Genomic DNA, 19,467 nt, shown 5'->3' with positions numbered 1-19,467 from the left:
ACTCGTCTTTGAGCTGTTCTGTGTGATGAGCTTGGAGGCTAAAATGTACTTTACAGGAATGTGATGTCTTACAGAGTGAAAGATAACAAATTAGATAAGTTTTCATAATTTATAAGCATCTTGACCCCATATTTATAATTATGTGCTTTTATGCATTTCTTGATAACCCAGTTGTTAGTATTTGCATATCAAAGTGATGCCATATGCTCTGCTGCCTATACATTTTGGCTGAAATTGAAAACTAAAATCAATCTGTAGAGTGTGTCAGGAGTTGAGGCAGGGAACTAGTAGAAATAGGAAAGGTTCTTTTACTGAGCAACTAATCTTCTCCAATGCAGACAGAAACAGCTTACAAAGTTCCAAGCAATACTTTGCCCGTCTGATAAAAGACCTTTCATATACTGCAACATACAACCTGTAGACGGGTATATCTTGGAAAGAAAGCAGCCCGTTTTCATTGTTGACCACCCCTATTACTTCTGCAATAAAATTATTCAAGGGATATCGCCTTAAATGTATTTTGGAGATATGCTTATTTTGTGCAGGTTTTTATGTGTCATAAATATTTTTCAGCATTGCTTGAAGTACAGTTAAAAATAGGCATCCCTCCAGAATTTTAAGTAGAAGAAGAAATTAATTCTCATTATAAGTCTACAGAAAAGGGCTAAATTATTCAGTGCCTAATAGATGAACCCTAATTTACAAGTAGATAATTCATGCATTGCTGAGGATCTTTATTTGGAACACTAACGCTAAAAATGACAACCAAAATTTTTACATGTATGAAAAACAACTGCAGTAGAAATCCTGCAGGGAACACATGGGTTAATAACCAGATATTGGGGCTTATTTACTAAGGGTCCATGGCCGCAATTTTGTCAGATCTGACGTTTCCGGGATTTGCACGACTGTGACAGGTATTTAATAGGGCATTGTGTCGCACGTGATTGGATTGTGGTGCAGCTGCGCTGGCTTTCATGGGACAGAAATTGGAGGGCAGGCCGTCGGATGATCCGACTGATTCAAATTGAGCACGGGATTTAACTTTCCAATTGTGTCGCACTAACATACACCGAAAAGAAGAAGGTGAACTCTGTCGGACCAGAGCGGGGAAGTGACACATGCACCATATCGGGCACACAATTTTTGTGAATTGCGTCAGAGTGTATTCTGGTCAGACAATTCACTTTCGGGGAACTTGTCAGGACGGGCAAGTAAATGTGCCCCATTGTCTATTTTGACATGGTTACCAGATATACTATTGGGATTAGCCAGAGTTTCTCAAGGTTTGTGCTGTACTCCATTAAAGGAGGAGATTTCAGCTGTAGCCAGTTATACTACAGGTAGATCAATAAGGAGGAGGGTGGAAATGGATGGGCTTTGGGGACACATACTTGATGTTTCGCATTATATTTTTCAGTATGCATTACATGTTGAGAAATATTGAACGGGGAAGATAAAAAATAAGAAAAAGATCATAATTTAATGTTCGCACAGTCCATCTCTGGGAGTACAAGATCGGTTTGGGAGGTTTGTTGTCAAAGAAAACCTGGCATTTATATAAGCCCACCCAAAATAAATACTTTAATAAAGACTAAGATTAAATAGCATTGTCATTATCCATAAATGGTCCCTTTCCATAGCTCCAATGTTAAAAAAATCAGTTTGTAAACTTATACGCAAGTAACTAGACTCATATGAGTCCAATGACACTAAGTGAGTCCTGCATATTACATTTTACTTGCATTGCCATGTCTCTTTGTTAATGATTGATAGGTCTTACTGCAAGGAAATACAGCTGTGTGGAACATTGAGAAAGATTTGGCAATTCATGTCATGGGACCAGGGTGATGTCATCTAAGGTCCTTTACCCAGTTTAATTTGCAACATCAACCTCATGTATGTATCTGATCACATGAAAAAGCATGCATGCTTGGAGGCATGGGGAGAACTAGTAGTCCATGCAGGCATGCTGTGATTTCATGTAATCAGATACATACATGGGGTAGATTTTTCAAATGTAACTGGGTAAAGGACATTAGATGACATGACAATGGTCACATGACATTAAGTTTAATTTGCAACATCAACCTCATGTATGTATCTGATCACATGAAAAAGCATGAATGCTTGGAGGCATGGGGAGAACTAGTAGTCCATGCAGGCATGCTGTGATTTCATGTAATCAGATACATACATGGGGTAGATTTTTCAAATGTAACTGGGTAAAGGACATTAGATGACATGACAATGGATGGTCACATGGCATTAAGTGCTGAATGCTGAGAAGAAGAATGGGACATGGGTAGGAGTAGATGGGAGGGGCTGGCCATATATATATATATATATATATATATATATATATATATATACAGGCGGTCCCCTACTTAAGAACACCTGACTTACAGACGACCCCTAGTTACAAACGGACCTCTGGATATTGGTAATTACTGTACTTTAGCCTTAGGCTACAATAATCAGCTGTAACAGTTATCACAGGTGTCTGTAATGAACCTTTATTGTTAATCCTGGTTCTTATGACAATAATAACAATTATAAAATATACAGTTCCGACTTGCATACAAATTCAACTTAAGAACAAACCTACAGAACTTATCTTGTATGTAACCCGGGGACTGCCTGTATATGTATATATATTTAAGGGATTATGGGTATGTAAGGAAAACATTTTTAGATAAAACTAGGGTGCTAATAGAAGTTAGTTAATGGGGCTCTATGGGAACCTGTCACTGACTGTATTTGTAAAAATGTGGTGACATTTTTTGAGGGGATTTTAAAAATTTTGGGTTGTCATAAGAACAAGGATTAACAAGCATCTTCACTGCATACAACCTTGCACCCGGGACTAAAATACAATAAATCACCAGTTTTCAGAGAGCTCCACCAGAAGTTACCATAGGCAGAGAGGCCCGTCTGTAAATCAGGTGTGATTTAGTTGGGGGTCTGCTTGTACTTTACTTGATGATTTAGCATGTTCTGGTGCTGCATACTAGGGCAACTCTTCCTATTCACTGATATGAATGTACAAGGTATATGTTAATTGGCTATATGTTAATATGAATATAAAGTTCCCTGGTTGAGTGTAAATATGCTGTCAAGATTAAAATAATCCGCAATATTATAAAAAAGGGAACATATTTTTGTACTTTAAACTCCATTCATTGCCTTTTTTCATGCGCTTCTTTGCAACAGGAAAAGCAACTTGCTCAACAGCTGGCATTAGCTAATTCTCTCAATATTCAATGGCAAGCGTGGCTGTCAGCAACTGGTTGCGGCATCTAACAAATTCATCTGATGTGATGTCTATCTTTTGAGTGCTAGTTTGCATAATATTTTTATGTATGCAGTGTTTTCTCAGCATGGAAGCAGAGTGACTCGTTTCATAATGTTCTTTCTGTTTACTTTGATCACTCTCCTTTTTTCTATCATGCAGAAGACTGGTATGAACAGCTCTACCCTCTGATAATTACACTAAAAGACTGTGTCGCAGAAGTAGTGGAGAAGGCAAAGACATCAATGACTTTTGTTGTTCTTCAAGAACTGGCATGCGGTTTGCCCCAGTGCTTGCGCCTCACCTTCAGAAGAGATGTGGTTTTCAGCCAAGCAGTAAGTTCACACTTGAGAATACTGGCGCTGTGTACAGACACCCATTCATTAGGCTGTGAAAAAGACAATCAAGCAATCAGTATAGCAGGTTATTATACCATACTGAGGAGTAGATTCATTTTATTCCAAGTGGACAATGGGAAATAGAAAATCCTCTTGCCGAGATTATTGAAGATATTTTGAAAATATATTTTTTTAGTGGCTTTCTTGACATTTTTTATTTAATTGAAGTTGTTGTATATGTTCTATGTATGTGTGCTAGTAATAAAGAATTAATGAATATATTTTTGCTTATGTATGCTGCAGAATTGTTCAGTGATAGATACTTCTAGGAACAGGCAGCACTCCAATGCTTTTTGGAGTAAAGATGCCTTGATTTTCTCACTACATCTGAGTGTTGCCTGTTCCTAGAAGTATGTATTGTACACCTCTAGCCAGGGGATTTACAGATTTGCACCCAGCTTTTTGCAGTGCTGCTTTGAATTTTCCTTTTTTTGTAGATATATAGATATAAAAGATAAATAGAAATGAAATATAGATATGAAAGATGCATGGACACATGGAGTGACCGAAGCATAGATAGACAGACAGGTAGACAGATCGCTATAGAGAGAGAGAAGTCTTGTACCGTAGGATGGATAGCAGGAAAAAACATACAGATAGATAGACAGACAGGCTTGAGAAAGTCTTACACTCGAGCCGATACGTAAGAAATGGAATAAATAAAGACAACAGAGTTATTCACCTATTTTCTTGTCTCATGTTCTGCTTACTTTTCTGAAGTGGAAATTGACAAGTACTGTAGACACAACGTAGCCAGATAGAATAAAACACGGCCAGACAGAAGGATGTGTAGAAAGGAAAACAGACACAAAGATATATTGAATATAAACTTTATCAAATGAAAAAAATTAGCATCATTGAGAAAAGTAATGATATCCAAACACCACTTTTTTAAATGGAATACCTTACTATTGGAGTGCTCCTGTTTCCAAGGCTGCATATGCAAAAGGTTTGTAGCTACATGCACACAACCATATGCTCACTGGGGTTGGAACAAGGTGCGCAGGTGGACAAGGGAAGGGAAGTGAGTTCTCTTTACCCCTCCCCTCTTCAGTGAAAGATGAGCGGCCGCAGGGCTGAATTACGGTTTAGTCAGAAATAAGGTCAATTGAATGGATGACCGTATTTACCATTGAAAACAATGAGGCCAAATTTACACACCAGAAAATATCAGCTCACCACCCGGGCACACGTACCTAAGGGAAAGTCGTTTCTATGTCCCATGATAATAGATGAGCAACACCTCAGAAGAAAGATCAGCTCTAAAACGTCTTTGCAGAATCCGCATCTGGCTTTATGCATCACATAGACAGCATTAAAAGCATTACATAGTAAGTAATCGGACGTGTTTCTGACCGGCAGCACTCTAGCATTGTTAGATCTCACCATAGTGTTACGCTAGGTCTTTTTGTCTGTATACATCCCCCATAATCTGTAAATCTCAGCGGAGTATGATGGCGCTATATAAATAAAGATTTGTTATTATTGTTATACCACTGGTATCTACATGTTACTCCTACCAGCCTGCTTAGATACCTACCGTACATGTTTCCTGTCCAGACAGCCCTGTAACAAGGGGAATAGTAACTGGACAGATGACAGGTGGTCTTTTATCTATCATTAGGTTTTCATGACAAAATAATCAATCGAGATCAATGAAAAATGATTCCACTCATTTACACTCTGGGATATTAGGAACAATCAGTAACTAGCAAATTGTAAAAATAATTGGTGACTATAAATGAACCTTATCTTAATTAGTTTAGGCTGGCAGGATGTAATCTATCCCTGCATTCGGCCGCTGTGAATGGATTAAATCTAGTTTATTTTATATGGGTTACTTAATGGAGGTCCAGAAAAATGCCATCATCATATGTTGCTAAAATAATTCCCCACTTCCTCATGATAAATTGAATTGTTAAAAGTTTATGGATCAGAGATTTTTTTGAATAGAATTAATTTTTTTTTTGTATTTACCAGTATTTATCAATAGTTGCCTAACATACCGTATTTTTCGGACTATAAGGTGCACCTGATTAGAAGGCGCACCTGATTAGAAGGCGCACCATCAATAAATGCCTGCTAAAACACCTACGTTCATATATAAGGCGCACTGGAGTATAAGGCGCACCTGATTATAAGGATGAATGACCAGCAGGTGGCAGACCTGTGCACAGTATAAGGCAGTTGTTCTCTGTAAGTACGGTTCATATACAAGGCACACTAGACTAAAAGGTCCAAATCAAAGGATTTTTTGTGCGCCTTATAGTCCGAAAAATACAGTAACGTTCCTCTTCATTTATTACATTCCATATTTCTGTACCCCTGTCCCTCCAGACTGACCATGCTATTAATTTTATTTTCAGCTTTCAGGATTGATCTGTGGATTTCTAATAAAGTTGCATTCAAGTTTACACAATCAGGGCTTTCTTCAACAACTTCACAGCGTGGGGTTACTAGTGCAATATGAAGGCCTCCTGAGCACATATAGTAAGTATTACTCCCATGCATTCAGTCATATGGCAAGTATCTCTATGATATAGACGCCATGGCTTATTCGGGACAGCTAGTGATTTTTTTGTCTTCCGGACCATTTAGAATGACAATGTGTGCTTTTTATGTGTGTGTATGTGTTATATATATATAATTTTGATTCTAGCAAATCATTTGTGATAATTGACAAGATCACTACATACTCTAAAGCCTCAGGTTGCAGATAAACCGCTATCCCGCATTTGTGTGTTTTGGCATTGGCGAGTAATGACCTGGCAGATTTCCATTTACTTGTGTTGATTCTGCAGTAATGAGCATTGACAGGAAAAAATATTCTTCAGCATATCCAATAACATTTCTGGCCAGTGCAGTCTATTTCAGTCTTTTCTGAAGGATTCTATTTTCCCTATGTCATGGTCATACTTTTCTTATATAAGGTAATACAGAGATTAATACTTCTTCTCATTACATATTTCGGTGATTTGAATTCCCTTCAAGTTAATGATACATATCAGTGGTCAGACCAAATTTGGTCAATGAGTGATGGTACAGTTCGTTATAGTTAAATTAACTCAAGAGGAGCCTGATTCACCTGAATGGTAACACAACTTAATAAAACAGATTGTGGGATGAAGAATTACTCCCAAAAACACAGAATGACTTTTCATTTAAAAAAAAAATATTGCAATAGTGACAGCAGTGTAAGTAGGGGAGGCTAAATGTGTATGATTGTAAAAATATGTGCGAGTTTACAAATATGTGGGAAGGGTGTCCCATGCAGATGTCTGCTATGGGACCCCCTCCCACATATTTGTACACCCGCACGTATTTATACAATCACACACATTTATATACTCATACACACATTTATATTTTTATATAATAATGCACTATTAATTCCATGTAAGGGGCTCGCATGCATTGAGACAAGAACAAATGCAAAAACGACAGAGATCAGGAAACAAGTGAAAGAAGGAGGACCCTCCCCATGTGGGCTTCTATATTGGAGGGCGATACATACATACAAACATTTATACCCTAATGCACACACATTTATACACTTAAACTTACAGTATATATACATCTTGTACATACAAACATCTTAAAAACACTTATATACATACAGTATATGCACTTATAGAAATCACTAACAGTGCATACACATCAAATACAGAAACATAGCATATATACATCCTATTATTACACACCATATACACACATACAGCATAAACTCACATACATATAGTATATGTACAACATATACATATGAATACATATGACATATATACACACATGCAGCATATACACATCACATATTGCATATATATATATGTATATATATATCACAATCCATACATTTATACGCTCATACACACATAAGTATATACTTACTGTCAGTCTTCGTCTCCTTGGGCCCAGTAGCTGCTGACCACATGGGGGAATTAGAGGGCAGGAAGTAGAGATGAAACCTTCCTAGTGCTGCTGTTCTGCTCCTTCCCCTTCCTCAGCATTTCTTATTTGAGCTGCTGGCTCAGCTGTGTGCTGTGGAATATGTGCACTGTTATATTCATTTTATGCTGCACAATGTGCAGTATAATATGTAAATAATGGTGCACATCCTCCATTGTTTAGAGGCCAGGCCACCTGACACTCTGTGCCTTGTAGCAGCTACTTTGGCAGCTACTCTTGTAGTTATTCCACTTAATAGTGATCAGATTAGTATTAATCTCGAATTATAAAACAAATTTTAATTAAAGATATTAGATATTATTGCAATCATAATTTTAGAAGTGTGCTAAGTGTAACACCACTAAAAACTGCAGTTTATGGGAGACATTATTATATGCTAGTACTTCGTGCACCAACATTTGATGAAACCCAGCTCCTCTGGCCAGATATGCAAGGATGCTTCAGCCTGGTGTAGAATTGTACGCCAGCTCAGCTGACCACCAGACACTTCAGAAGGCCTCTCTATGTATCTGATGGCACTAGCAGGGCTAGGTTTCCTAATTTTGAGAAAGGGTCGCCCGACCCGAAACGCGTCAAAAGGATTTTATATGCCATACCTTGTTTGGTTTTATGTCTTTTAACACTATATGTGTTGGATCTTAACAATAAATGTATTATTTTATTCAAACTTGACTATATTGGAGTTATGTCAGTGGATCACTTCTGCTGATTCTCCATACCGGTGGTTAGTGCCCATAAAGATTAGCCGAAACCTCTTTTCTTAATTCTTTGAAAGATGTAAGCAATGGACTAACATGTTCATGGAGCACGGCCATGTAACAAAACTATGGGTCACAGATTAGGAAGAGGAAAAAATCCTACTTTACTGCTTTCTACACTAGACCTTTTAATAACTTTGGTAGTTATATAACTCTCAAGTACTATACTTCTCTGCTATTTACCCAGACAAATGGTACTGAAATGTCGGTGCCAAACTCTTTTTATCTGAATTCAAGAAATCTAAATTCCAAATTATTCTCTATGTTTGTTTTTAAGTAACGGCGATAAACTAGCTATTTAAGCTAACCCTTGCAAACACAGGAAAAATATACAAACTCAAAAAGGATGTTTAACCCTGTCAATGCAATCATTTCAATCCCCTTCCAATTCGGACAACTTTGTTTGCAGTTTCCAGATTGTTATATATAAAACTGGCCTACAAGGACTGATAAATCCTCCCCACTATGCTTAAGGCTACATTCACGCGGCAGTATGCACGCCGGCCGGGCATACCGTCGTGCGCTGGATAGGAGCACTATCTTTTCCCGGTGTGTGGCACGGAATGGTGCCACACATGTGCGACCACATATACATCTCCATAGATGGCCGTCTGAATGAGCCCTAACTTTGTAACTCTGTGCCAACTTCCTACTGTGTATTCCTACTAAATTATTTCACTTTACCTTAGAGAACAACTTTTTGTTCAACTCCAAATAAGTCAATCTTAGCAGTAGAATGATGTAAATTAATTTTGTTAATCTGAAATGTAGTTTAATGTTGATCAGATGTGTACAGTAAGTAGCAGGAGTTATGTTCCAAAGAGGCACCCCATGTTCCTGCCGTGTAGCCTTTGAGAGAGAGGAGATGGCTACTTTGGTTTGCCACTTCCTTTTGTGTTTTTGGATGTAAGCACCTGTCAGACATCACTGGTAGGGAATTAGGGTATTATTGCTCTCGGCTTGAAATAGGTATACATATATGTGGTAGGAATAGAGCGAATAGTCAGTGAATATTTAATAATTCATACAGAGACTCATACCGTTTATACATGACCTTTTCCAATATGGCGCCTTGTTGGTTATAGTTCACAGCGCCATTAACAACGCTCCTACTTAGAATAGAAGTTATTTGCATTAGTTATGAACAAATCTATTGCTTTTGAATCTGAGCCCAACTTAATTAACCATGGAAAATGACAATTCGTCCCTGTTGGTTTTGGTAATCAGTAAGTGATAATCTCTTAACTGCTCACAACATACTGAGTAATTTCTTTCCTGGAATAATTATTATGACTCTCTTGCTTCAGAACCCATGCACAGCCACTTAAAGAACAAGGATGCATAATTTGCTAGATTCTTATACCTGCTTAAAGCTATTGCAGCTGTGATTTAGCCACTCAACCAGCAGCTATGAAAATCAGTCATCAACCTCGGCAGCCTAAAGTGAGCTGTAAATCAGTCAGCTGAAACGTGTCCAACCAGCGCAGTGTTGTGCACTTTCCCTCTTTACATGCAGAGCATATTAAATGAATGATGGTTGCAAGCATCGATGATTAACACACGGCTGGACCGCATCTTACTTTCTGCTCTTTTTAAATCATTCTTAAGTAACGTTTTCCGGTGACAAATGTTACCACATGTGAAACTTTAGTACAGTTCTGTAAACATGAAATCCATTGTCTTAGCAGAAAACTTGATCGAAGTTTGCTCAGATATTAATAATTTTTGATCAGTGAGTATCCAATAGCTGAGACCCCCACCAATTACTAAAAATGATTAGGATATGTATGCATTACTTTGTCTCTTCTCTGTTATTATTAAATGGGTGCTGTAAAGTTTATAATCCAATATCAGGAAAGAATGAATAACACATGGCTTAAAAAAAACTGTGAAGTTGATTTGGGACCCTAAATCAACTACAGGTCACTATGGACCTATGGTTTAGGGTCCCAAATTGACCTGTATGAGAGCTGGTCATGGCCTCAAGTTAAAAAAAACATTTTTACTTGCCTAGATGTGAGTCCATGAGGTACATTGGACTCACATCTGAAGATCTTGGCACCTCCTCTCCATTGCTTTAATAAAGCTTAGATGATTCCCCGAATTCATTGTGCATGGCCTTTACCTACGGTGCTTGCACATTGAAGCTGGGGTGTACTACTCCGACTTTCCTTGCTGCAATACACCAGAGCCGAGATCTCTGGAATGTTTGTTTTGTTTCACTCACTTGGGACACTAAACCACCCATCCATTAAGACCTGTGGGTAGTTTAGTGTCCTGATCACTTCTTATTTTTACTGGTAAATGGCTGAAAGGTCCGGACCATAACTTTATTTGTCCCCATTGAAAACAGAGAATTGAGGAGAGGTTCCTGCTGTAGCCAGTTGTCTTCCATTCAGAAACAGGATGGAAAGAAAGAGTTATCTCCTAGGACACACATATAAAATGTTACATTTTGATTGCAAGAAAGAAAACATACAGGATAATTAAAGGGGTTGTACTCTCAACTGCTTATGGATAGGGAATAACACGCTAATAATGAGGATCTGACTTGGTCCCCCCTTCCCTGTCAATCCATTCAATAGTATAGCAGTGTCGGAAATTTCAGAGTACAGCATTCGGTATCTCTGTACCTCACATAGACCATGAATGGGAATGCGGAGGATAGCCAAGCACTGTGCTGTGTAATTTCCTACACTCACATACTATTGAATGGGGCAGCAAGATGCATTTCCATCCAAACATTATTAAAAATGGGACCCACACTATGTGATCTGGTGAGGGTCACAGATGTAGGATCATCTATCCTGTGGAAAGGTTGGTGCAACCCTTTTAAGATAAGAAATGCAGGGGTTTTTTAAAATAATTTTTTGGCATCTTTTGAAACATTTGCATAATTAAAATTGTAGCAGTAGTGCATGCTGTACCTTATTACATGAGACTCCCACAAACGTTTTGATCGATGTATTTATAATAAATGTCATAATTTATGCATATGTTTTATACAGAAAACTAAATATTCCCATTTCAGGTTCTTGTTGTGTCAGTTGAAAAATTGCTCTTCTATGTCACTTTTGTTATCCATGTTGCACCTAGGCGAGGAAGTGGGAATGCTGGAAGATATGGCTGTTGGCATTTCAGATTTGAGACACGTTGCATTTAAAATAACTGAAGCTGAATCGGATGACTTTCTTCCTGTTGTTACTGGGAGACGGTAAGAATTGCTTGTACCAGACATCGACTTTCTCACATCTTGGAAAATTAGATTAAGAAAGCATTTTGTTTTTCAAAGAGCATAAGATTTCACAAGTAATTAGTGTTATGGTGCCTTGTGAAGCTAAAAGTGCCACCATCAATTCCCTGATATTGAATCACAAGATATATCTTTGTACTTGTATGTTGTCTGGGTCTAGAATAATTAATTCCATTTATATAAAACTGACATATTTATTTATGAATAAAGCTAAAACTTCTATGAAAAAACAAGTGAACATTGTCCCATATTTATAAAAGTGTTTGCACCAGTTTTCTGTCTGACTTTGCACTGAAAAGAACTTACAAACTGTTTGCACATGTTTTTATGAAGTGTCTGCGCAAGTTTTGTGTTGCGGCTGCACTGTGTCCGACAAAACAGAAAAAATGTGGACCGTGTTAGTGCTTAGTCAGACTGTGCACCACATTTATTACTCACGTGCGCCACGTATCTGTATCTGTGCCACAATTCTACAGCATAAACAAAGTGCACCAAAAAAATGGTGCATTCTACAAGAGCAGTGCAGGGGGTGCCAGGTTTGATGAATCTGCTGCACCAGTTTTGATAAATGGGGCCCATTGAGTCACAGCTGTTTTTGGATTGTCTCCTGTTTTTCAGTTTCATTGCCTATTATTGTTTTTTTTTATTTAATTTTATTTGTCATCATTTTGATGGTAGTTAAATGGATCTTCCAATTATATACAATTATCCTCTTTCTACAGGATATGGCATTAGTGTTTCATAAATAGAGGTCTGACTAATAGGCGTCCCAACTATAAATGTGTAATAACTGGGTCTCTTGTCTTGATTTGCCGACCCTCAGCACCCACACCCTTTTAATGCTTAAAAATATACATACTACACTCATATATACACACACATTTATATGTACATAAACCTACAGTTCTTCACTCATACACAAACATTTACACACTCTTGGTAACATAAGCACAAATATAGAGCATATACACACATACAGTGCCATATACTGACGTACAGCATATACACACAACATATACCATATACACATACAGAATGTATACATCACCGATACACACACATATACACTATATATCCATCACATATATACGTTATATACATATTATCCTGTACAATGTGCATCATAGTATGCATATAATAGTGCATATCCTCCGTTCTTTAGTGTCAGGTTGGATGACGGGGCAAATCAAAGGTTTATGGGCATGTTACAATATTGTATTGAATTTCTTTCTTTACTTAATATGATCTAAGTTAACAGTGGACGTCATTAGATAAACACATGCTCTGGTATATAGAGATGTATCTGCTCTCTGTATGCCAATACATTGGCATTTTTAATGCAAAAAGCACATAATTAATACAATGAAATAATCATTATAGTCAATATAGTCAAAACATAGTCAAAAAATTGTGAAATTGCTTTTTTTATTTATCATATAATAAACAATCACAAATTGAAGGCTATATGTTCAAAACATCATACACTGCCCCTGAAGGGTATCTGCACATGTTGTGTATTATGTGTGAATTTGCCCTGCAGCGTAATACAAGTGCTGTATGGCATTTCTTACAATCCTATACACACATTGCAGAGCAATTTTTTATCCACAGAAAATAAGTAACCTGTTATTTAGGTGCGGTTATCAACCTTTACAAGTAGCTACCCCATGGCCACTGCAAAATTGCTGCAATTTACACATCAGAAACCAGTCGATTACGGCTGGCTTCTTATACTTAAAGGGGTGTTCCCATTTCAGCAAATTATTGTTATTGTTTTTATGATAAAAAGCTATACAGTTTTCCAATATACTTTCTGTATCAATTCCTCACGCATTTCTAGATCTCTGCTTACGGTCATTCTTTGGAAAGCTTCTATGATTACTTCCAATGGACAGAAATCTGACCATGGTCACACAGGTGCACGGCTTATTAGTATCACAGAAAATAATCCGATCTGTGTATTATAATGAGCCATGTACCTGTGTGACCATGGTCAGATTTCTACCCACTGGAAGTTAACAACAAAGCTTTCCATAGAATAACAGCAAGCAGAGATCTAAAAAACTGTAAGGAATTGATACAGAAAGTATATTGGAAAATTGTATAACTTTTTATTTTAAAAGGGGTGACATTAATTTTCTGTAATGGGAATACCTCTTTAAGGAAAGGTTTTGGGATTACCCCTGGGGTAAATCATGCAGCCATTCTGCTATCGTGTGCAGATACCCAAATTGTTTCTTTTACTTTTCATGGTAAGTATCATTTTGGTATTGAGAATTGTAATAAATTATTATGTACTAATTATTATACATTACTATATATTGACAACAAATTCCAAATTGTGTTATCGAAATGACTTGTAATAATACAGTGATGAAATATTACGCACATTTCCATACCTGTGCGACACCATATGTTAGCATAGTTGCAGACAGTAAAGTTAATTTATATTCTATTGTCGTAGTCGTCTGAATCACAAAGAAACCAAGTATTAGTATACAGTGCACTTGGTTTTTACAATATGTTCCTGAGGCCTAGATTACGAAAGAAATATGAAAACAAGTTTTATTCAATTCCTTTTGCCCTGTGTTTCTTATACATAAACCAGGGCAAGAGTGTACCAAAGCTAATAGAGTATTAACATAAATCCAGCACAAAGTCTATTTTTATCATTTTCTTACATTTCCTTTCTAGGGAACATTATGAAGTAGAGGTCAAACTTCCAACCAAAATGTTTGAGCTCCTTCCACAAGAGATAAAAGATGGGAAATTGCTGAGTGTTTACCCTGTGCTTTTTAACATAGGAATTAATGAGCAGCAAACAATTGCAGAAAGGTAAGAAAGTTACTAAAGTAAAGGATCAGGAAAGCCTGTAGTTAAGTCTGATTCTTATTTATTGTTGTAAATTAAAAAAAAATAACCAAAAAACAGGTTTCTACAGATTCCTTGGATACAACAGTACTGTACATATATGATGTGTAGTATAACACTATAATTATATATAAATATTCTTATAGACGAGTACCTTTTTGTATGAAGATTTTGGTTATCTAACATTGCCACATGATCAGACATTTCTCAGTTTACGTTGAATACACATCTACTTGGGATGTTGATTGTTGATATTTCTACAGAAGTGATTTTCTTGATAAATATGATTATGTAGATTATTTTTCATTATTGCAGAGCAGCAGTCATGTCTGAGTATTAGCAGTCTGTAAGATTTAAAGCACCAGAGCACTAGAGAATCTATAGAAGTTAGTTTAGTGAGCTTGCTTTGTGTTGTAAATAGGGTTTTGTGGAACCCCTAACCCAGATTTCAGTCAAAAGTTCAGTTCGGGCGTTTGGGCTGACCCCAATATGGGTGCTAACCCATTAAATGCCATGGAGGAAGGCCATAGTAACATAACCACAATCACCTGGCTCTCTCATTAAGTGCCCCTGGCTTATCATGCTTGATTTTGATTAAGGGTTAGCAACCACATTCTGTGATAGTTCAAAGTTCACCTGAACTTTGCAAGCCCGAACATGAACGGGCCCGTGCATCACTAGTTGTGAGGTAATGTTTTGTGTTTTGGTTCATTAGAGATGAACCAATCCCGATCTTAAGTTTTGGCATCTTCTGTCCTGCAACTTCACCTAACCTAGCCATGTTGCCTGATGGTCAGCAGAGTAAATCAGGCAGCTTTATGCCCCTAGCAAATAGGCATGGCTGTGATTGGCCAGGTAGACAACATTGGCTTTGACCATATCCACCAACTCCAACTCTTTGCTTCATTTTATAGTAAATAGTATTTGGGGAATTATTTACAGAATAGGAGGGTTCTGAAGCACGGAGAGCTTGACTTCAGCACTGAGTTTTCACCTCTGGGAATGTATACAACTAATTTATTAATCATTTCAAAGTAAATTTTCTGAGTGATGGCACCATGATGATAGTAGGTACTCAACATTTTCTATTAGGTTAATTTTTGCTGACAGATTCCTTCTTAATAGGCTATCCTTGAGGTTGATACCAGGCTATCTGTTCTAGTATAAGACCACCCAGCTGAAAGTTGCGGACCTAATTAGTAAACTATATACCCAAACTAATCGCATTGCTTATGGATGGAGTGGGTTACAGTAAATGCTGCAACTGTGCCAAAATCAGTAGAGCAACAAATATTAAAGGATGTAAAGAGTTAGAGTTGGTGGAGATGGTAAAATATCCTCAATAAGACTATGAATATGAATTTGAGAACTTTAAAGTGGTATCAGATTTCTTAATTTATTAAGCTGATCTTATAGGCTTAAAAAGCAAGCATGAAATTGAATTCTATAAACCGATGAAGTCCATAAGGTCCATAAAACATAGCATCACTTTCTAAAGTCTTATTGAAGGAGGTGTCCGTTTCATGGAAGGGAAGCTGATATACAGATGTAATGTTACATGCTAACTCTGCACACAGTGGGAAAATATATATTTTGTCACTAGTCAAGCTCTAATAATTGTTTAGATTGGATACAATTAAATACAGCACTGTATTATACAAGTTTTTACTTCTTATAACTGTAACACTTGCTTTCAGTACGTGATAAGCCCACCTACATCTAAATGCATGGTTAGATTCATTTGTCACGGCCCGGGGTGGCATTTATCATGACAATTGTAGTATCGATGCTCCCAATGAAGTTTTCTTAATTAATTTTTTCGTTTTGCAGGTTCGGTGACACCTCGTTGCAAGAGAGTATAAACCAAGAGAATGTTGAACACTTGGAAGAGTATTACAGACTGTGCACAGATAAAACATCTCCAGACTGTAAGTAGAAGAGCAGACTCGCTAGAAGCACAGCTTATGTAATTATTTTATTTTTATGGTTTAATGGGAACGAGGCTTTGATCTGCTTTGCATTTGCACAGGAGCTGACTGTGACTTTGTATTAATCAGAGAAAAGAAACACACGCAGTGCGCTAGATTTAATCTGGCGGTGTCACGAAAATGAATATGTGAATGCTATAGCACATATAACATCCTAGCTGTAAACACTCGGTCCTGTACATACAAATGATTGCTCACGCTTTCTTTCTTCTTGATGAAAAAGTGAAATATGTGCTGGAGCCTTACGTGTTATTATCTATAATGTTTTATCTCTATTGTTCCTACATAAACCATGCTGCTGCACAAAAAATGCGCTTGCTCACATTGCCCCCTGACACCATCTCAGACGAAAATAATTTATACATTGAATATACATTGATTGCCTGGTGCGCATCAATGTGTGATTGCTGGGGGTCAGCTCCTCAGAAAATGGTAGAACAATGGGCTCCAGTGCTAAGTCCCCAGCATTGTATATACTGACAAAGAAGCTTGTGCTGTACACTGCAGCGCAAGCAGCTGATGAGGGCTCTAGGAGGCCAGACTACTGTCAGTCCCGCAGTTACTGCCTTTCATAGAGGACAATGTTGTACCTCATTTCCTTGTTGTTATGACCCTTATCAATGTAATAATTCATGCTAGATAAGAGGGCGGAAACTTTGGATTTCATAGGTCATTATTTAAAGTTCTGTTCAGTTTATTATGTTGAAAAAGTTTATTCAGTATAGTGGCATGACAGAAGGATGCTGGTCACTGGTAGGCAATGGGCCATTGCATTGCAGAGGTATAAAACCTGTACCTCCTGTGAAACAGTTGGTCACCTACCTGTGACATCCTCCTGTCATGCCGCTATACTGAATAAATGTTTCCACATTTCTTTGGTGAGTGCCTCTACTTATTCTATGGCACTTTGGAGCTATTACCCAGCTGAGCACCACAAGCAGTTGGTTGAGACTGTTCTGTCCTCTTGTTCTCTGTTTGATGGCAGTCTAGAAAAAAGTTTTGTTAGTGCCAGTTTGTTACAGTGGAAAGCAGTGAAAAGGAGACAGTTGAAGTTATATTCTCTAGAAGCAAATTACATAGGTCAGTGACAGGCCTACCTTCCCACATCGGGCACACCTTGGCAGACCTCCTCTGGTCTATGGGATACTAGCTGGACTTGCCCTAATCATACACCACTATGAATGTAGTTAGTAAAATAGACTACTATACTCCAAATACATTATTCATATTGTGTTATATTTCTGTAATGGAAGTTGAAATTTCGGCATGTAGGAATGTTAGGCGTGCATTTCAGCTGACTACTTTATAAAATATGTATGATCATCTATGCATCGTATGTATGTAGAACGTCTCTACAGGAGATCTGGAGGCTGCTGAATGCACTGTGCTAGGATTGTGCTCCTTTACACATAATCTATGACAAAGCCTTTTGTTCTAGACATCTATGGCTGTACTGACAGTGTCTGCCTCTGAATATATTCTACATTTAGCACAATCTTATTATTTATTAATGCCTCCATAAGTTCTGAAGGTTTCATCTTAAGTGGATCTTTATCACAGTGAGAGCATGCACACTTCTAAAGAACTTAAACATTTCCATTAAAGTGGCTCACCATGAAACCATTTGCACTAGGTTGCAAATGAAAGATTGTAGTGGATAAGAAGCAAAAGCAGTGATTTGTGCATCAGCTGGAGCTTTCCCGCACGCAGATGTCAGCTTTGCTGACTTTCAGATGCCACAAATATGACAAATGTTTTGTAAATCCTGGTAAACCACTTTACCACTACTCAAATATTCCAATTTAGCAGAAAATGGAGAAAGTTACTGACAAATTCTAAGTATGGTTTTGGAGAGCCCAGGGACGTTTCTAAAGGCTTGTTATTGCTGTTATCAGTCCCAATGAGAACTTTTATGCTAATAGAGGTGAGAATAAAGACGGCTACTAGTCTTCATTCTTATCACTAACAATAACAGTGAGATGACATCCATAAAGAGCCAGGTATTTAGGTAGTAGTTAAGACAAGTGGCCCAGGATCAGATGTGATTATCCAGGTATCGTTCATAAAAGGTACATTAGGCGCAAGTACAGATTCTGGAAAACAAGTCCAAGGCAAAAAACGGGGTAACCACAAAACACCTTAGTAGGAACCAGCAGGGCAAGAAACATTTTTGCTCATACATCTTCCCTTGAGATAAGCTACCACCGGCAGCCACAGGCCCCCAGGCAGCCAGATTTGGGACATCCTGTGGCTTCTGGTGGATGGAGGGGCCATAAAGCCATAACTGTATGCACACCCCTCTATCAAAACCAATCCCATATCTATGGTTGGAGGGGCTTGTTGATGCTTACACCCCCTTTAAATGTCTTATTGGCACAAGAGATTGGATGGGAGCAGTCTGCTAAATTTATTGTTTCTTAAAGGGCCAGTAAACCCTTGACAAGGCGGAGGAGGAGGCCAGACCTACTATTCACTGCAAAGTTGTTTAATAAGTAGTTGGAGTGCTTATGCGGGCTAAGGCAGTTTGACAATTTGTTCAGACACTAAAACACTAAATCACTCTAAAAATATTCATATAGTGTCTCAGTAAATATATGAAAATGAATTACCTTTTATTTATTATTTTCTTGGCACTTAGGATTATGCTGTTCCACAGGAGATAAAGGTGCTAGAAATATGTATAAAAACTACCTAATGGTTATTTTCCAGTTAAAAATAATGCCAAGAGGTAATAAATTATCAGGGCAGACTACCCATCTAAGTGCAAAAATGATATATCCTGACTGCCGCTGTCTTTAGTAGCATAGTTATTAATCACATTATTAATCACATTTCCACCTCCTGTTGAGGAACTCTCAGCCATTGTTCCCATAGGCACAGAACTGCATGTAATGGAGCACAGCCAGGCAGTAATAAATGCAGCCAACAGCATCACCATAACCTT

At 37.7% G+C, this 19,467-nt stretch overlaps 1 protein-coding gene across 9 annotated transcripts in view; it reads left to right on the top strand.

Moving 5' to 3' along the window:
• The window catches only part of INPP4B (inositol polyphosphate-4-phosphatase type II B), a 366,270-nt gene that overhangs the window by 324,616 nt on the left and 22,187 nt on the right, over positions 1–19,467 (top strand). For all 9 annotated transcript variants that reach the window (XM_072119662.1, XM_072119688.1, XM_072119643.1 and 6 more), the window contains 5 exons: positions 3,455–3,627; positions 6,057–6,180; positions 11,508–11,625; positions 14,359–14,499; positions 16,366–16,463. In XM_072119662.1, coding sequence (XP_071975763.1) covers positions 3,455–3,627; positions 6,057–6,180; positions 11,508–11,625; positions 14,359–14,499; positions 16,366–16,463 — 654 coding nt within the window. The remainder of the gene's footprint in view (positions 1–3,454; positions 3,628–6,056; positions 6,181–11,507; positions 11,626–14,358; positions 14,500–16,365; positions 16,464–19,467) is intronic.

The sequence above is a fragment of the Engystomops pustulosus genome, chromosome 1 (genome assembly GCF_040894005.1).
Source record: "Engystomops pustulosus chromosome 1, aEngPut4.maternal, whole genome shotgun sequence".
Lineage (NCBI taxonomy): Eukaryota > Metazoa > Chordata > Amphibia > Anura > Leptodactylidae > Engystomops > Engystomops pustulosus.
This window is presented reverse-complemented; position numbering and strand designations above follow the sequence as displayed.